The sequence below is a fragment of the Nelumbo lutea genome, chromosome 2, assembly GCF_056320005.1.
Source record: "Nelumbo lutea isolate HS-2025 chromosome 2, American lotus-T2T, whole genome shotgun sequence".
Taxonomy (NCBI): Eukaryota; Viridiplantae; Streptophyta; class Magnoliopsida; order Proteales; family Nelumbonaceae; genus Nelumbo; species Nelumbo lutea.
The window spans coordinates 100,255,090-100,274,765 of NC_142685.1; the positions used below are offsets into that span (position 1 = coordinate 100,255,090).

The window sequence follows — 19,676 nt, forward strand, 5'->3', positions numbered from 1 at the left end:
AAGTGTTTCATGGCCTTGTTTTGTGTATTTTGAAAGTTACATTAAGTTTGGATAAGAAATAAAGAGATCTATAGATCTCTTCTAAGTGGCAACAATCAGTCTTTTCTTTTTGGACTGTGATTTTAGATCTCAGTCTTGTTGTGCTTTAGACACCTTTACTCGATTGTAAGAGGTTTCTTCTCTTCTTTTTTGACTCTCTAGGATTGGTTCTCGATTTATATTGCTTGCTTTAGCTATTTTATTTGGGTTTTATTTGATATAGGTCTTGAAAAAAATAAAATCATCTCACTCAGATTTGATGAAAGTTACTAGGCCCTTTGGAAGTTTCACTTCTAATATTTTGTTGAAGGGAAGGGTATGTGGGGCTATATTGATGGCTCTACATCCATACCCGATGCTAGTGATGTAAAAGGATTGAAACAATGGAAAACTAAGAATGCACTGATTGTGTCCTAGATTCTTGGTTCTGTAATAATGGATGTTAGTATTCCAATAAAGTGTCTCAAATCTTCCCATGACATGTTTGAATATCTTGAAAATTTTATTAGTAATCAAATATGTCTAGACAATATTATATTGAAGTTGATATCTTTTCATATGCTCAATGAGAGAAATGGATTCAAGAGTATTATGCCAGCTTTGTGAACCTCTAGAATGAATATGAATTCGTTCACTTTGGAGATCTTTCTATAGATTGTTGTGTGAAAACTATGAAGAAATGCCTTAATAAGAGAAAGATTATGCATTTTCTGATGCACCTCAGATCTGATTATGAAACAATGTGATCAAACATACTCAATAGAGAGCATGTATCTGATCTTGACATACTACTTGGAGAGTTATTACAAGAGAAAACATGGCTTCTTATTCAGTCTTCTCTTGATTAGAAGAAAGAGCATGGAATAGATACTATTTTCTTGGATACCAAATAGAAAGGGAAGGACTTTTCAAAACTACAATACTATGAATACAAGGAATTTGGGCATGAGCATCTCATTGTAAGAAGAAAAATTTTTGCACCTACTGTAAATAGCAGGGACACATTATAATGGAATGCTCAACTAGGCCTTCCAAGAAAGGACAACATAAGGCCTACCAAGCCTCAGCTGAACCAACTCCAATTGATATTGCTTCTTCCTCATTAGCTCACAAAACTGATTCATAAAGAAAGTTAACTGAAGATAAGATTCATGATCTTATGTCCTTGGCTATTTCCTCTGCCTTTTCTATTATTGGAATGACTAGTAAGTATGCTTACTTGTTCTTCTTATTCAGACATGTGGATTATTAACTTTAGGGCCTCAAATCACATGACTAGAGCTTCCTTTACTCATTCTTCTAAACCCTGCACCTCTGTTAATCACATTATTACTATTAATGGTGATTCTCTTCCTATATGTGTTTGTGATGATTTATTTCATTCAACTTCTGAGTCTACACCCTTACATCTCCCAAAACCTTTTTTGTGATTAAGTTGACTACTAGTCTTATTTCTATTGGACAAGTTGTTGATGATCGCAATAATTTTCTATTTACTTGTGATTGTTTTTTTTTATCCTAGACCAATACACTGGAGAACTGAAGGGGAAGGGACGTAAGCTTGAGAGGTTGTTTTCCCTGGAATTTGAAAATAAGAGAACTACATTAGACTCTTATTTTTTATTTACTACTTCTAGTTTTTCTTCTATTTCTTGTAATAACGTGTGGCACTTATGGCATAGACGTTTGGGCCATATTCATGCTAAAAACTTGGACTATTTGTTTTCTTTTGGTTGTTTGCCTATGATTGTTTCTTCATTTAAGAATGTTGATAAATCTTGCTTAACTTGTTGCTATAGTAAAAGTCAGGTTTTGCCTTTTTCATCTTCTACTGAACATGCTTCTACACATTTTTACCTTATTCACAGTGATGTTTGGTCGTCTTCTACCCTTGGGTTACAAATATATAATATTCTTTATTGATAATTGTACTAGATACACATGTGTTTACTTTCTTCGAAATAAATCAGAAGTTTTTCCTACATTTAAGAACTTTCATGCTATGGTTATGACCCAATTTAAAAGTACTATAAGCATCATGAGGTCAGATTCAAGGAGAGAGTACTTTAATGGTGAGAATGGTGAGTTTCAAACCTATCTTAAAAACATGGCATTCAGCCCCAAAGGTCTTGTCCAAGTACATCTCAACAAAATTGGGTATTTAAGCACAATAATCGTCACATTGCTAGCATGGTGAGATCCTTGTTACAAGACTTCCATGTTCCCATTACCTTATGGGTGGAAGCGACCTGCACTATTGTACACCTCATTAATATTCTTTCCACTTCTGTCCTTGGAAATTCCTCTCCCTATCAATCATTGTTTTATTGTCTACTAAATTTATCCACTCTTTGTGTCTTTGGTTGTGTCTGCTTTGTTCATCTCCCTTTCCATGAACGCATAAATCTAACATCCTAAAGTTCATAGGCTGCCTCCATCATTGGTAGCCGATAGATTTACTTAGTGAAACTCAAATCAAATGGTACTCTAGACAGATATAAGGCCCACTTGGTTGCTCAAGGCTACAAGTAAGAATATGGTATTGAATATGATAAAACTTTTGCTCTAGTGGCTAAAATGACAATTGCCCATTTATTTTTGGCTATCATTGCTCTTTAATAATGGACAATTCATTAGATGGATGTCAAGAATGCCTTCTTCCATGGGCATTTACAAGAGACAATCTACATAAAACCATCTCTTAGATACTGTGATAATCATCTTCTAGTGTGTAAATTGAAGAAACCATTATACGGTCTTAAACAAACTCCACGATCTTGGTTTGACCTCTTTCGTACAATGGTGTTGGAGGTTAATTTTCAATAAAGTGCTTCAGATTACTCTCTTTTTTACCCTCAAGCCAGCACAAGGGTTGACTCCTAGTATATTTTCATGATATCCTCATCACCGGAGATGATATGGATAGTATTAATAACTTGAAGCTTCTTCTTAGCAACTCTTTCAAAATGAAATATCTTGGGTCGATTACCTATTTCTTGGTCTTGCTATTCAACGATGTCCTCAAGATTATTTTGTCAACTAATAGAAATATGCCTTTGATTTAGTTGCACTAGCTTAGTTGAATAATTCCAAATAAGTGGATACACCGTTAGAGCTTAACCATAAGTTGAGTAAGGATGAGGGTGAACTCCTTCTTGATGCTACTTTATATTGACAGTTTGTAGGTAGTCTTATTTACCTGACTATGACTAGACTGGATATTTCATACATTGTTCAGCTCATGAGTCAGTTTATATATACTCCACACTAGTCCCATTTATTAGCAATTTTCTGGATCATTCATTATGTCAAGGGAACGGTGTCCCATGGCTAATTTTTCTCATCTTCTTCTCTACTTAGCTCTGAGAGCTTATGCAGATGTTGATTGGGAAGGTTTCCCTAACACTCATCGTTCTACTACTGCTTTGTGTATATTTCTTAGTGATTCTTTGATTTCTTGGAAATGCAAGAAACAACAAATGATTTCCAAGTCATTTAGAAGTAGAGTATAGAGTAACGCCCTCTGTATGCAGTGAAATAGTTTGGTTCAAGGCTCTATTTCATGATATGACATTGATCACTCAACTACTATCCCTCTATTTGCTAACAACATGAGTGCTATCAAGATTGCATCCAACCCGGTATTTCATGAGCGTACTAAGCATATTGAGGTAGATTGTCACTTTATTCATGACCTTCTTCTTGCAAGTCACATTTCTTTCCCACATGTGTCATTAGGCTTGCAGCTTGTAGATCTCTTCACCAAAGCTATGACCAAAGCCCAGAATAATTTTTTTATGGACAAACTAGCATCAATTTGATGGGGAGAGTAGAGAAGATGGAGGGCATTTCTATAATTTTACTCTCTTTATTGTAAACTAATGGGCATGTATATTAATATTCTGTCTTGTATAGCATTGTATCTTTATTTCTCTTATAGGTAAATTAACTCTTGCTAATTTTAGGGTTTCTAGCAGATAAGGGCAACTTTTTGCCCTAAATATCAATAAAAGATAATATTTTTATAAAATAACCAAAATAAGGCAACTTTTTTTTTGAAAAATATCAAGGAAGGGCAGTGACACTATTCATCATCTTCCTCTTCCTTTGCCTCTGTGTTTGTTTCTAATAGGTGGTTGACAATACACCCTACTAGGTGCACCGATGACAACTGTGGCAAGGGGTACTGGTGACGGACCTCATGCAATTACAATTGGGGAAGCCAGTTGATCAGAGTGATGTAGCTGTGATACAAGCAGTGAAGGTGAGAGTTACAGGTCTGAACATTAACATGCCGAGAGGTGTTAGCGCAAAAGCTCAACTTGCAGCAAATGTCAATGAATGGGCCATGCGTGATGAAGACAAGGTTACTCTGGGTGATGTTCTCACGATATAATTCAGTCCTTGCTAGAGGCATTATATATATATAAATGTCTCTATGCAGTTTCTTTGTTCACTAGTATCATGGTTTGATGAATGATGAGAGACTGATGTCACCATTTCCTTTGTCGATTGCCTAGGATGTGACGGCGAAGCTAGTGCGTGATAAATCGGCAACGAGCCAGGACGCTGAAAGGGTGGTTGGTGTGGAGCTTCGGAATAATTCTAATGTGAGCACTCATCCTAGGGGTGTGGCAACAGTTGTTACAAAGGCCGCCAGGCTTGCTCACTAAGATGGGCGGATAAGAGAAGGAAGAGGAATGAAAGGAACAACGGATTCACCCATGACAGTAGATATTGTTCCTCTTCCTTCTCTTATCAGTGCAAAACAGAGGAAGACAAGGAACAATGCGCAACTGTGGCTTTATAAAATGGATTCACCAGGCCTCAAATCCAATGTATTTGAATGAATATAGAGGTAGAGGAAGATGATGAACAATGTTATTGCCCTTTCTTGATATTTTTTCAAAAAAGTTATCCTATTTTAGTTATTTTATAAAAATATTATTTTTTATTGATATTTAGGGCAAAAAGTTGCCCTTACATGCTAGAAACCCTTAATTTTACAACCTACATGAATGCCTAATTCAATATGAAATCATTCAAAATTTCTAGTAATGTGGTTAAGGAGCTTAATAAGATCCAAAAAAAAATTATTTAGTATAAATCAAACAATAGAAAACCAATTCACCTTACAATCTAGAAACATGTTTGTATATATATATATGTCTCTATGCAATTTCTTTGTTCACTAATTTCATGGTTTGATGAGTGATGAGAGACTGATGTCGCCATTTTCTTTGTCGATTGCCTAGGATGTGATGGTGAAGCTAGTGCGTGATAAATCGGCAACGAGCCAAGACGCTGAAAGGGTGGTTGGTGTGGAGCTTCGGATTAATTCTAATGTGAGCACTCATCCTAGGGGCATGGAAGCAACTGTTACAAAGGCCACCAAATCTGCTCACTAAGATGGACAGATAAGAGAAGGAAGAGGAATGAAAGGAACAATGGATTCACCCATGTCAGTAGATATTGTTCCTCTTCCTTCTCTTATTCGTGCAAAATAGAGGAAGACAATGAACAGTGCGCAACTATGGCTTTATAAAATGGATTCACCGAGGCCTCAAATCCAATGTATTTGGATGAATATAGAGGCAGAGGAAGATGATGAACAATGCCATTGCCCTTTCTTGATATTTTTCAAAAAAGTTATCCTATTTTAGTTATTTTATAAAAATATTAATTTTTATTGATATTTAGGGCAAAAAGTTGCCCTTACATGCTAGAAACCCTTAATTTTACCACCTACATGATGCCCTAATTCATTATAAAATCATTCAAAATTCCTAGTAATGTGATTGAGGAGCTTAATAAGATCCAAAAAAAATTATTTAGTATAAATCAAACAATAGAAAACCAATTCACCTTACAAATTGGAAACATGTTTGTACTCTCAAATTTTGGGTGGTCTTGGGATCAAAAATCTCAGATGGATGAACAATGTCTGTCTGAAAATTTTGGTTCTCGTATTTTGACAAATCAAGAAAGCTTGTGGATGAGGGTGGTATCAAATAAAAACCTTAAAAGACAAAATTTTTGGGATGCCAATGCTAAAAAGGGTATTTATTGGGCTTAGAGAAATATCCTTTCTTTGAGAGATGTGATTAAGAGAGGTATTGGCTAGACCATTGGTGATTGTAAAAAGGTTAAATTTTGGACTGGTGTTTGGGTTAATAACACCCCTCTTGTCAATGAGGTGGACTAAGATCACATTGACAATTTGAATCTTCTAATCAATTATGGTATTGTTAATGAGAGAAATGGTTGAAATGAACAACCAATTCATTCTTTGTTGTCGGGGTCAACAGGTGGAGGATCAAGCCTATTATTCTTCCTTCTATTCCTATGGAAGACAAAATGATTAGGAGGCGTACTTATAATGGTAAGTACATAGTGAAATCTGTGTGTGTTTAGCAAATCAGGAAAATCATGTGCTAGATAATTATCTCTAAAGCATTTGGAGAATCCTTTGTCCCCCTAAGATTAAGGTATTCATGTTTCTTGTTCTTAATAATAAAGTTCCCATTAAAAATCTTCTTATTCATAGCAATTGTAACATTGATGGTGCTTGTTCCATTTGTGGCACATTTTTCTTAAATGTTCATAGCCAAGCAAGTGTGCCTGACCATCAGCGAAAATGGTGGTTGTCCTTATGATGATGATAACTCAATTCGTGATTGGTGGACAAAAATTTCTAACACTTCTATTGATTATGGTGAGTGATAAATTAAAGAGAAACATGTGGTTATCTTGTGGTTCCTTTACAAAACAAAAATGAAAAAGTTTTTAATAATAATCTAATGCTCCTTACCCTAATCGATAGAGATCTTAATTTCCTTATGGATATAAAATCTTGTTTGGGTGGAAATCATGTTTCTGTAAATAGGGGTGTAAATGGATCGGATGCGAATCAGATCAGGCAATATCTAAATTCGAATCCGATATTCAAATTTGATTTGATATCCGACGGATATTGAAAATTAATATCCAAATTTGAATCCGATTAAATATTTGAATATTCTATTCAATTCGAATTCGATTAATTAATTATTTTAGATAATTAATAAATATATAAAATAAATATTTTATTGATATAAAGTATATAAATATATAAATTATTTATATAACTTAATCATTATATATATAAATTATATAAAATATTTTATATATTATATATAAGAATTAAATAATCGATTGAATTTGGATATTTATCGAATCGAATTAGGTCATATCTGAATTCGACCGATTAGATATTCAAATTATTGAAATTCAATTTGATTATGTCGAATATTGAATTCAAAATCGAATTTTTGAATACCGTTGACACCCCTATCTATAAATATTCATAAGGAATGGTCGCCTATTCGATGAAAAATTCCTCATGAGGATACCACTCATGCAAGCTAAATGGATTTTGCTGTGTGGTGCACATTACTAGGGGACTATTTTGGTAGGGTCCTGAATGTGAAAGCATACTCTATTAGTGTAACTTCTATTAACCTTTCTGAAGCCTAGGCTGCTTGGGAAAACCACAACGTTGCTCTCTCATCTTTTGTGGTCAGCGGCGTCTGCCTATTATTATTAAGGGTGATTCCAATTTCATCATCAACTGCCTTCTTCAAAAGGTGAACCCCTGTAGAGATTAAGGAATATCATTGAGGAGTGTCATCATCTTGGTGTGCAGATGGATCACAATATTAACTACTGTCATGTCTATCATGAAGCTAATCAAGTGACAAATTGGTTAATTCATCAAGTGGATAGTGTTCCCTCTTCTTCCACTTTTCATTTGTTTTTGTGATGTTTAGGGACGTGCTACCCCCATCTTGTGTAACACCTTTCAATTTACCAAAAAAAGAAAACATCAAAGTTATATTTTGCCTATTTAAAAATGTATAATACATAAAGTAGCCAACTAAGCATTGGCATGCCTCCCACATACCTCATCTCCTATGAAGTGAGATAGAGGCTAAGGTTTTCCAATTACCATAAAGGCACCACACCTTACTATGGCTTTCTTTGGTATGATAAGAGGGGGTGAAGATACATAATCTACCTTTTGAGCAAATTACTCTTGATAGAATGCGACAGATTGGTTATTATTTTCTAATGTATAAGGTGGTGGAATCCTACGAAAACTTAGGATAAAGGTAGTCAGTCATAGATGTGGAGAGACCGCTAAAGGTGGAAGCTTTCGTAAGTCCTTCAGTTTGGACAATTTATAGATATGACAATTTGCTAGGTGTTTATTTTTTATGCAGTTCTTCTTCCCTGAGACTAAACTAGAGCAACAGTGGGCAGAGTTCTAAATTCACCACCGATCCACCTCCTCTCAAAGATGCCTCGATGTCATCTCGAAGTAATCCCTTGAAGTCATAGTCAAGAATTCCCTGACCCGGCCCGGTGCTTAACAGTCTTGGACAAATGGAGCGAATCCCCTCAATATAGGCGGTATATGGAAGATACCAAGTTGACAACCTGCCAAGTACAAGGGTACTCTGTGCTCCTCTTTGCCACCATCTTGAAGAGAACCTTTTTGCATTTTATGTTGGTTAGGGGCTTTATTGCTTGCCCGTTTTCTCTACCAATGCTCTTATGCTAAAGTGTATGGTTCTCTTCTCCTTGGGGTTAAAGAGCATCTTTGACTCTTACCCAAACTTGTCTCAAGTTACTTTGTATTACTATCATGACTTAAAAATTTTGGTATGGAAATGTATTTCCTTGATTTGTTGGCTGTTTCTGTTTATTACATTTGGACAGCTTATAATGACTTTATATTTTTCAAGGAGAATGTAATTCAGTGTTTTGGACTAACCAGATAATTTCTGTTTATAGAATCTTATTTCTGTTCTGGATGACTTAGTGGACCCTTCCTCTCTGTCTTTATCTCAAAGTGATAGTACTAGAGAAAGGAAAAATGTTTTGTTCATAATCCAGTGTGATGGCACATTGTTTCAAACCAGAAAAGGAACCTATGGTTTCATTTGTTTTTCTAATTCAGGTCAATTCCTTCATGCTGCATGAGATGGCTTTTGGTCTCCCTAGGAAGCAGTGGAGGCTGAGCTTCGTGCTTTACTATCTGCTTTTGTGTTTGCTAAAAAGTATAACTGTGATCATATACATTTTGAATCTGACTCCATGTTATCTATAAATGCAGTCAATAGATTATCTTCTATCTCCTGGGTTGTTACTATATTTTGGACCAAATCTGGACTCTTTCAGCCAGCTTCTCTTCTGTTACATTTGTTTATATTAATAGATCTCTTAATAGGGCTGTGCATGCTATTGGCAACATGTGAAAGCTTATGATAGGGAAGTTTACTGGACTGCTCTTCCCTCCTCGCTTGTGACTCTTGTATCCTTGTTTGGTTTTAACTAAGTTTTATTTTCATATAAAAAAACAGCATTTAGCATGGCACTATAACCAGGAATGTGAAGATTGAACTAATGATTTTATAGATCCCAATTAGTTTCCGTTAGAAGAAAACTAAGTAGTTCACTTTCTTACACTTTATGACTAAATAAGAATAATTCTTAGTTAATAGGAATGAAGGATGTTTGGGAAATTATAGGAATTCCAGATTTCATGAGTCACAGGTGGACGCCATTTTCCAATAGTAGGAATCTCTTCATGACTAAATGCACATAATTTGTAGAATAATGGGATGAATTGGATGGTGATTGCTGGTAGCAGAATGCTCAGCCAGGTGAACAATCCTTTAAGGTCTATTAGGACAACTGAGTTCTGACAGTAGTGTAATTCTTTTCATTAGTTACTTGACAATATTTTATTAATAATAGAGAGAACAAACACTTTATGTGCAGTATTACATCATGTCTAACTATTTTACAATTTTAACAACAATATTTTATTGAGTTACTCACAACACCTAAGAGATCAAGGAGTAGAAATTTAATCAAATGGATATCTAATTCCACCCCACTTGTAAGCAGTATCTCATTACCCCTTCATGGGCTAGTGAATTTGCATGAGTTAGCAGACTGAGGGACCCAAAAAAAAAAGTCTTTGATCTATTTCTGAAGTTCCATGATCCAGCCATTTCACCCCTCAGCCAAGCTATTATGGTTTTAGAGCCCCTTTCTGTCAAATCACAAGAATCAAAAATTTGTTAGTCTCAATCCTTGAAGTGGAGTTTCTAGTTCTGCTCTCCCAATTCAGTTAATCCTGATAACGGTATCTTTAGAGATAATGACAACTGAAATTAGTTATTCTGACTTCTGAGCTTCTAGAAAGCTTAAAATAGTTGTTCCCTACCAAAAGCTACCTAAATCTCATGTTAAATGTTACTGCATTTTCTACAATTGTTTGGATAATACACTCTTCATGGACAGTGAATCATAGGATGGGTTCTGAGAAAAGCTAAGGGCCTATAGACATTTTGTGTACCGGCTTGAAATCTCATTTGCAATAAAATGAAAGATCAATCATACCTGACTAGTCTGGCAAGCATACTTTAAATTCTCTTTTTTGCAAAGCAATGGATGCCAAAATTAATTGTTACTTTCACCTTCCACCATTCACCAACAAGAAACTTTAAAATGGAGTATTGATGTGTTTCTATGTGACACATAGGAGAGGATTCAACAGAACTACTCCTGCAATAGTTCATTAGAGAGTGAACCATCAAAAAAGAATGTACAGAACTTACTCCAATGGTTCCAGTGTAATTTACCAAAAAAAAATGTGGCTTCAATGTATGGATCACCTAAGCAAATATATGACTCGTGGAAATAAGATTGTTAAAGCTTTATATTGTGTATTGGCTCTATGAAGGAACATGGATTCCTTTACATCACCTTCTATTCTCTGAGTACGAAATTTAAACAGAGCCAGGCCAACTGTAATATGTGATCCACTCATCTGACAACTTTGGTTATGTGACAGAATCGGAGGATATATTGCGCCTCCCTCTTAGCTTTAAGGGGATATATGCATCATATCCCATGAGGAACATCAACAGACTTGTAGTCTTCATTTCCTACAATTCTACAACAATAACTGCCTCAGAGGGTTTCTATGGCCTAACAATTAGGAACGGGATTGCACAATATTTTATTTACATCCATCTAGAACAAAAGGAGGTTTTATGTACAAGGCAGGCAGCCCATGCTTCCTTATTAAAGTCAACCTTATAAATACTATCACTTACTACCTTTGATATATTATACATAAACTCTGTAAGTTCACTACCTGTAGCAGAACACCAAAGCAAGATGATCTACAGTGAGCTTCATAGGCAGCATTATGTAATTATAGAAAATGTTCTTTGTTTTATTCAGCTTGAGATGTAGATGAGACCAAGGTCCCCAATGCATCCAAGGTGACTGGCATAGCAAAATCAGGATGTGTTTCACCACTTGCCAAGTTTTGACCCACATCTCTGTTTGTGCTAACCCTGCAGTCTACAATTGGAGGTTGGCAACTTCCTTCCCAATTGACAACCACTTGTTTGTTTACACCAATTCCAGCTTGTAGAGATAGCCCCATGTCTGGATGAAGGCATGGGACATTGGTCTTGCACTCTAGACCAATTCTTCCATCAACAGATTGTATCCCCCCATTTCCCTCCTTAAAACTAGTACTACGATTATAGTGCTTTGGGGAAGACAAATTATCTAATTCATTATCAATCTTTCCTCTAAGATCAATCAACAGAGACCTCAGTCTCAGAACCTCAGCTTCAAGCATTGCCTGCCTCTGTAATCTCCTGATCAGTTGTTGATTCAGGAGGCGCAGCTTTTTGACTTCCTCTTCCAAGTAAGCTGTGTGCGCCTTCTTCTTCGCTCGATATTTCCTTACAGCTTCCCTGTTCCCTGAAGACCTCTTAGATTTTGTAACTGACTGCAGCTTGTGATTTGGCGTGTCGTCTTCCTCAGATGCAAACACTTGGGCATGTGTATGATAACAAGTGTGAGTGTGTGCGGCATCAGGGCCGGGGAGGTTGCAGGTGTGAGTGTGAGTACATGTCCGAGTGCTCTTCAAAATTTCATCAAGCAATACGTCTAAAGATGTTGATCCCTGGATATCGGTGGAAACATCAGGATTTGATGGAAAAACTTGATCTGAAGTGTCTACCCCTCCGTCATCCATGATCATCCTTTTTTTCAATGGATCATCATTCCGAATCATGAAACAACAACAATTTGAAAAGCCTGATTATCATTATTTTGAAATTCTCTGCAACCCCAACAATTCTTCAATTACTTCAGAAAAGTAGACGATAATTTCTACAAATTCAGCTACACCTAACTAAGAAACCTTTTCATATACAAGCAGAATGGGATTAATGGTTCTATGTAGGTTCAGGAAGATAAGAGAAGACTCAGCTTCCAGAATAAATCCAACAAATGCTCAGAGGACAAATTCACAAAAAGAGTAAAAACCCACACCGCTCTTACAACATCTGCAAGCACAAATATACAGGAAAAATAAAGGAAGACTAATTGAGAATTATGGGTTTAAGATATGAAAAAACAGCTCCTTGTGCAATCAAAGTAACACAGGGAGCTGCTTTCTCCGAAAAAAGGAGCATTTTCTTTGCGAATAAAGGAATACCCAGGTGGCGATTCCCGAAAGAAGTCAAGCATATCAGACTTTGAAGCCCCAAATGATAGACTTAAAGAGAATCGATTGAAGCTTCAAGCGGAGCAAAGCAATAGCAAGACTTTCCGAAGCAGCAGAATCCGGAAAGGTATTAACATGAGGTTGATCGCATTGGATAAAAAACAATTATCCAGCAATTCTTCTTCATTCAAAGTCATGCGGTGCATTTACCTGGTTTTGGTAATGGCCACAAGTAACCATTAAATCATGCTTGAAAGCTCTCAGTCATCAGTGTCTTCGCGTGCTTCAGTCCTTCTAATTTAAACATATTTAATTGTAGATGGTGTCACCCCTGTTTTAGTACTTCTGCGAGTTATGAGCCAGAGGCCACCGAAATGATCGGATGGTTGAGTACTCTTGCGTGTTTAACTTCATTTGCGGAAGAACACTCTGCAAAATTCCTCTTTCTGTGTTGTCGTTCGAGGAAAATGACCTTGACGTAACGTCCTAGCCAAGGTTCCAATGTTTCAACCGAGATCGGATCTGCTCTGCTCCTCACACCAGGCGCCTCACACACACATCCTATTATGCATTGAGAATATCTTCTGTACTAATTTGATATTTTTAATGAGAGATATTTTCAATGCACGGTGGATGTGCATGTGAGGCGCCCCTTTGTGAGGAGCAGATCCCGTTCCGGCATTTAGTGGGTCAATATTAACCATTTCTATCGTGGTAACCCTGCTTTCCTCTATTGAAAAAAAAATGGAATAAATCCATTGAGTTTGTGAGAAAAATAACCACAGATAATATGGTTGATCATATGTTTTGATCCTGAACTCCCGATTCAGATTCTACATGGGGCAGGAAAACGATTGCTTGGGCCATTCTGTCTTTACTTGATACTGTGCATGAGGACTTTCGTTCTCGTAATATGAAGATTACAAAGTACTAACAATTCGATGCTGATCATGGGTGCTTCATCTGTTTTTCCATCTGAAGATCGACTTAACGATGTCTTGCGTAGTAACTGTTTGACGAAATGGTGGAATGAAGCATGGCTTTAGACAGACTACAATAGGATTAGGAGGTACTAACCAATTGACTTGTTTTTTAAAAGAACTAATCAACCAAACTCCAAATCTCCAATTGATTTGACGAATTACTTTTTTTTTTTTTTTTTTATTCCTGCTAAGCAAACACCAAATCTGCAACCACCCGGCAGTCGGCACCCAATCATGGAGGGGCCCTGCTTTGCAACTGCTGGAATGGAATCATCAACCCGTCCATCCGTCGATTTGTTTCTTGGTTAAAAATCGTTGGATCGGTTAATGATCGATTTAAGCAGTTGAACCATTAATTTCAATGGTTTTTTTGTTGTCTTTTATTTTTTTTAATTGGCCATCCAAACAGTCAGTTACATTTTATTCTAATCTCGATTCGTAGCAAAAAATCGTTGAATCGGTCAATGATTCATTGACTTGGGCGATCAAATCATTGACCCGTTTATCAATGGACCTCACACACTCGAATTTTTGCCTATAATTTTTGTTGTCAGAACGGGTTTCGTCCGTTTGAATCGGACAGTCGAATCATTGACCAAAACACCGGTGGCCAAAACGGTTCCATTTTTGGCTCGTATGAATCACATGCTCAAATGACATAACATGTATGATACTACTCAATGGACCTCACACACTCGATTTTTTTGCCTATAATTTTTGTTGTCAAAACGGGTCTCGTCCTTTCGAACCAGGTGGTCGAATCATCGACCAAAAAAACGATGGCCAAAACGGTTCCATTGTTGGTTCGTATGAGTCACACGCTCAAATGACATAACATGTATGATACTGCTCAATGGACCTCACACACTCGATTTTTTGCCTATAATTTTTGTTGTTAGAATGGACTACCCGTTCGAACCGGACGATTGAACTACTGACCTAAAAATTGGTGGCCAAAACGATTCTGTAAATTTTTCGTTGTCAAAACGGTTCCGTTTTTGAGTCATATGAGTCACACACTCAAATGACATAACACGTATGATACTACTTAATAGACCTCACAAACTCAATTTTTTGCCTATAATTTATGTTGTCAGAACAGATTGTCCATTCAAACCAGATGATCAAATCGTCAACCCGAAAACCGATTGTCAGAACGTTATTAACAACATTTATCAATAATAGTAAGTAATTATACTATTTAATTAAATAATAATTAATGATAGTTTTAATAATGTTATTTAGTTATTTTTAATATAATAGTAATTATTAAATTTATGAATAGGATTTATTAACAATATTCATTAAATTAATAATTACCAAAATTTAATAAAATTAACAGTATTTATTAGTAATAGTTAGTAATTATAATATTTTATTAAATAATCAATAACAATACTTTTAATAACATTTTTAATTATTTTGAATATAACAATAATTACTATATTTATTAACAGTATTTATAATTTTAATTTAAAGTAAAATTTAATTAAATATCTATTTATTAACAATATTTATAATAACAATAATTATTAATTATAATCACTAATTATATATTTATTAAATTACTGTAATAAACAGCTATTATTAAAATCGGTTACTATATTTATTAACAGTATTTTTTAATTATAATTTAATTATTTTGAATATAACAATAATTACTATATTTATTAACAGTATTTATAATTTTAATTTAAAGTAAATATCTAGTTATTAACAATATTTATAATAACAGTAATTATTAATTATAATCACTAACTATATATTTATTAAATTACTGTAAAATCAGTAATTATTAAAATTGGGTTATTAAATTTATTAACAGTATTTTTTAATAACAATGTTTATAATTTTAATTCAAAGTAAAATTAAAGTAAATATCTAGTTATTAACAATATTTATAATAACAGTAATTATTAATTATAATAACTAATTATATATTTTTTAAATTACTGTGATAATCAGCAATTGCTATTACAGTAATTATATTACAGTAATTAATTAGTAATATAATCACACTATTAATTAGTAATTATTATTTCAGTAATTATATAATTATACTATAATTACTGTAATTAATTAATAATTATTGTTATTAATTACTAATTAATTAGTAATTAATTATTGGAAATGGGTGCTCGCACGTGGGATCTACTCGCACGATAGATTCTATTTCCTAAGTGCAGAGAGCACCCATATCCTTTTAAATATATATATATATATATATATATATATATATATATATATATATATATATATATATAATATAAGATTATTTTCAGTATGAATTTATCAAGAAAAAAAATCAAACTTTACTATAATGGTTCTAACTTAAAATAATAGGATGATTAAATAGACTATTGTTAACATTTTAAATGAAATATTTTAAGCTAGCTTGTAATGTATTTAAGTATATCAGATCCTAAGCAAATAATTTCATAATATTATAAATTTAATAACTAGATAGTCTAGAAAAGCGATATCAATGCCAAGTCAAAGCATTTCTTAACATATTAATATTTAAGCAAAAATGTGTTATATGGTTTTGGTAAAAACTGTTTTAAGAACAATATAATTTCAGTCTGAAACACATTTAAGCCCTAAGGTAGTTAAAATTCGGGATTCATGTTTTTGGGATAGGGCGGGCAATTTTGACCCCAACCCACTTGATCCATTCAACTCACTCATTTCAAAACCCACCCACCCATACCTATTCATTCTATTGGTGGGTCAAGATGGGTCATTCGACCCATTAGAGTAAAGGGAAAAGGGTCAGGGTGGGATTGGGTCCAGGGTTACCAATTGACCCTCCATTTCTTCTTCGTTCAATTTTTTTTCTACTTCAACATTTATTTTTCTCCTCTGTTTCAGTTAGGGTTTTTTTTTTCTTTATTATCTGTTTAGGGTTTTTAAACTTTCAAAACAATCAATGATTTTCATTGCCGTTGTTCTCGTTGCCACCATTTAGGGCTCTCTCAAGTCACTGCCATGATTTTTGTTGCCGCTCTCGTTGCCACCATTTAGGGTTATCTCAAGTGGCTGCCACTATTCTCATTGCCACCATTCTCACCACCACCAGTAATGGTTTCGCATGTGGGAGATGAAGGTTTTAGAGCTAGTTGGACATAGCAGGCGATACTAATGATTTAATGAAGGAGAAACAAGGACGAGCAGTCAGGATAGACGACACTAGCGAGTGAGACGAAGCCATCTGATCCGAGAAGCACCACCGTAGCCAAATGTTTTGAGATTTTTTTTTATCATTTTTTATATTTTATACAATTATTTTTTATTTTATGCAATTTTTCTGTTATTCTAATTCTAATCTTTGGCTGAAACATATCTTTTTTGAAAAAAATTATTATTTTATGTGTTTTCTGTAATTTTCTATTTTTACCTGAGGCATATAATTTCTAGAAATTTTTGTTATCATTTTTTGCATCTTTTTCCTGTGATTATTGTTTTTAGTTGAAATATATAAATTTTTTTATTGTTTTATTTATTATTCTGATTTTTTTAATTTTTTTGTCTAAAAAAAATATGTTTTCTGAATTTTTTATCATTCATATTTTATAGTAATTTCTATATATTTGTGCATTTTTTTTACAAAATTTGGCATTTTCCTACAATTTTTTTGTATGTTTTCTTGTGTTTCCTACAATTTTTATACTTTGATGCAATTTTTGTCATTTTCTTTAATTTTCTATATTTTTTACAATTTCTCTTTTATATTTTTATTCATTTTTTATACTCTTAAATTTTTTCTACACTTTCTGATTTTTTACAGGAAATATAAATTTTTTACCACTTATTGTGTTTTTTATGCATTTATTTTCATTTAAAAAATGATTATTTATGTTTTCCGGTTTTTGTAGTTTAAATATATAGCCATATGCTTTTATGCAATTGGAATCGAGAAAAGGTGAAAAAAAGAAGGTTCTAATTTGAATAATTGAATGAGAGGGCCAAATGGGTGGGTTAGGTGTGGGTCAGGGTCAGGGTGGGTTGTGACCCTCTTTGACCCACAGACATGGTGGCAAATGGGTTAGTGGGTAATATGGGTGGGTTGGTACTCAACCCACACCCAACCCAACCCAACCAGTCCAATTCATCCATTTGCCACCTTTATTTTGGGCTTTGAGACTTGAGAGCCTAAATTCTGAAGTTTATCCAAACACAACCTAAATTATTATTTTGTTTTGCTAGTTTCGTATCATATGAGAGATGTTTTGAACCGATTTAGGAATCTTATGATTCGATTAGTTTTCTAAATATGATATTGAAGTCTTCTAGATTGCTCTAATAGATGCTCGTAGATTTTTCTTGGTTCAAGGGAGAAAGGAATGGATAATTTCTATATTTTAAGATGAAGAGAGATTCATTTGAAGTTTGAGTGGATTGTTTTTGATGGATTTTTGAATGATGAACTCTAGACCAAAATTATTGATGCAATTTCATTAAATGAACTGGTTTTTTAAAGGGTTTTAGTGGATGAATGTATTTAAAGTGTAAGATTTGTCTAGTAATTTTCTCTATAGATCTAAAACGAAATTTTCCTTCTGAAAAATACAGATTCAATCTCTTGAAAATAATCTTCATCAAATGCATGAAAATGCTTGTAACACGTATATCTTCTATTCACCTTTGCTTGGTTCTCTAATTTTCCTTTGTCCAACATCTCTAGTTTTAGCAATGTTTTAAAAGATGACTTAAAACCGGAACTATTCTGGTTGATAGATGGTCCATTCTGATAAAAATAAAAAATTAAACTAATAATTAAATGAGAAATTACCAAAATCCATTAAACAGGTCAAACTAGTTGATAGTTCGTTCGACTACTCAGGCCAACAGGTCGTTGACCAATTCAACTGTTTTTGTCCAAGGACTGGGTTTGGAGTAAAAGGGAATCAGTTGCTTGAACGGTTCTCAGACCAAACGGGCCGATTGTTCAGGTTGACAATGGTTCAAAAACATTGACTTTTTAGTTTTTACTTGCTTTCTAAAAGAAATGAATTTTTTCAACTATAGCTTATCGATTGAGTTCTACGTGATCAAGTACTATAGTAGTGTTACAATTCTACATCATCATACCGATTTTTCTATGCTCCCACCCCTTCCCTCAAAACACAAATGGATTAGTGGTCAAGAATTTCAATAAATTTATTTTTCTACGTCAATAAAAATGATTCTTGTTATTTTAACTGGATTTATTTGGAGAATGGAGGTATTTTTCGGTTAACTAGGGTTTAAGAGAAAATAGTTGAAGAGAAGAAATAAGGTTGGTATTTTGGTACTTTTAGGGAGTATTTGTTGCAAATGAACGTTAAGGGAGAAATTTTCAATGACCTCATAGTACATGGGTCTTTGTAATTTATCCTTTTCGGCCAAAAGAATATTGAGGGCAAGGTTGTAAATATTGATACATCTGATATGCCGGTAGAAACATATTGGGTAGTGTTGGTACTTTTTTTTTTTAAATCTGATTTAAGGAGCCAATTTAAGGTTCATCCACCTCCTTAACTGGTCAAAACCCTGATAAACCCTCTATAGAAGCGTATTGTGGTGCTCCTAAAACGATATGTATTAGCTGATGCGGGCTGATAAGTAACAATACTTTAAACCTTAATTAAGGGCAATTAATCTTTTACCCCACACCCATGGTAGCATGTGATGTATGTAATGTGAAAGAATGTTTCCAATGGACAAGGCCTCTTGGCCCCCAAGAGCCAAAGCTTTCTTGCTTCGATCAATGATTTTTTTGACCGGCCCCTAGTTCTTCTAAATACTTCAATTTGCAACAAATCACTTTCTTCTCATTGCTGCTTATAGATCGTTTTCTCTATGCATGATCAAACCATCAAAGTCTATTTTGTCATACCTATTGTGGATATTCCTAGGTTTTTTATTTTATCACATAATTGGATGCATATGTATGAAATTAAGAAAATGAAATTTGCCTTCATTGGAGTGGATAGGTTTGACTTTTGTAGAGGTGATATAAAAAACAAAAGTTAATTACAAATACCCATCCATATTTAGGAGGTCTTGACATTTAGCCCTTGAAATTT

General features: G+C 34.2%; 1 protein-coding gene and 1 pseudogene across 3 annotated transcripts; one reads left to right on the forward strand and one right to left on the reverse strand.

Annotated features, from left to right (window-relative positions):
• Positions 1–4,240: 4,240 nt before the first annotated feature.
• Positions 4,241–4,712, forward strand: LOC148872313 (late embryogenesis abundant protein 31 pseudogene; annotated as a pseudogene).
• A 6,377-nt stretch (positions 4,713–11,089) lies between these two features.
• Positions 11,090–13,144, reverse strand: LOC148872314 (basic leucine zipper 19-like). 3 transcript variants are annotated; one of them, XM_088968089.1, is made up of 2 exons: positions 12,617–13,144; positions 11,090–12,464 (listed from the first exon to the last, which is right to left on the reverse strand). In XM_088968089.1, exon 2 carries the CDS (start codon positions 12,188–12,190, stop codon positions 11,333–11,335), a length of 858 nt encoding a protein of 285 aa, XP_088824215.1. In that variant the 5' UTR covers positions 12,191–12,464; positions 12,617–13,144; the 3' UTR covers positions 11,090–11,332. The 3 variants fall into 3 exon arrangements, with proteins under 3 accessions (XP_088824215.1, XP_088824216.1, XP_088824217.1); XM_088968090.1 differs by having other exon boundaries at positions 11,090–12,158; positions 12,836–13,115; XM_088968091.1 differs by having other exon boundaries at positions 11,090–12,238; positions 12,836–13,115.
• Between the last annotated feature and the right edge of the window lie 6,532 nt (positions 13,145–19,676).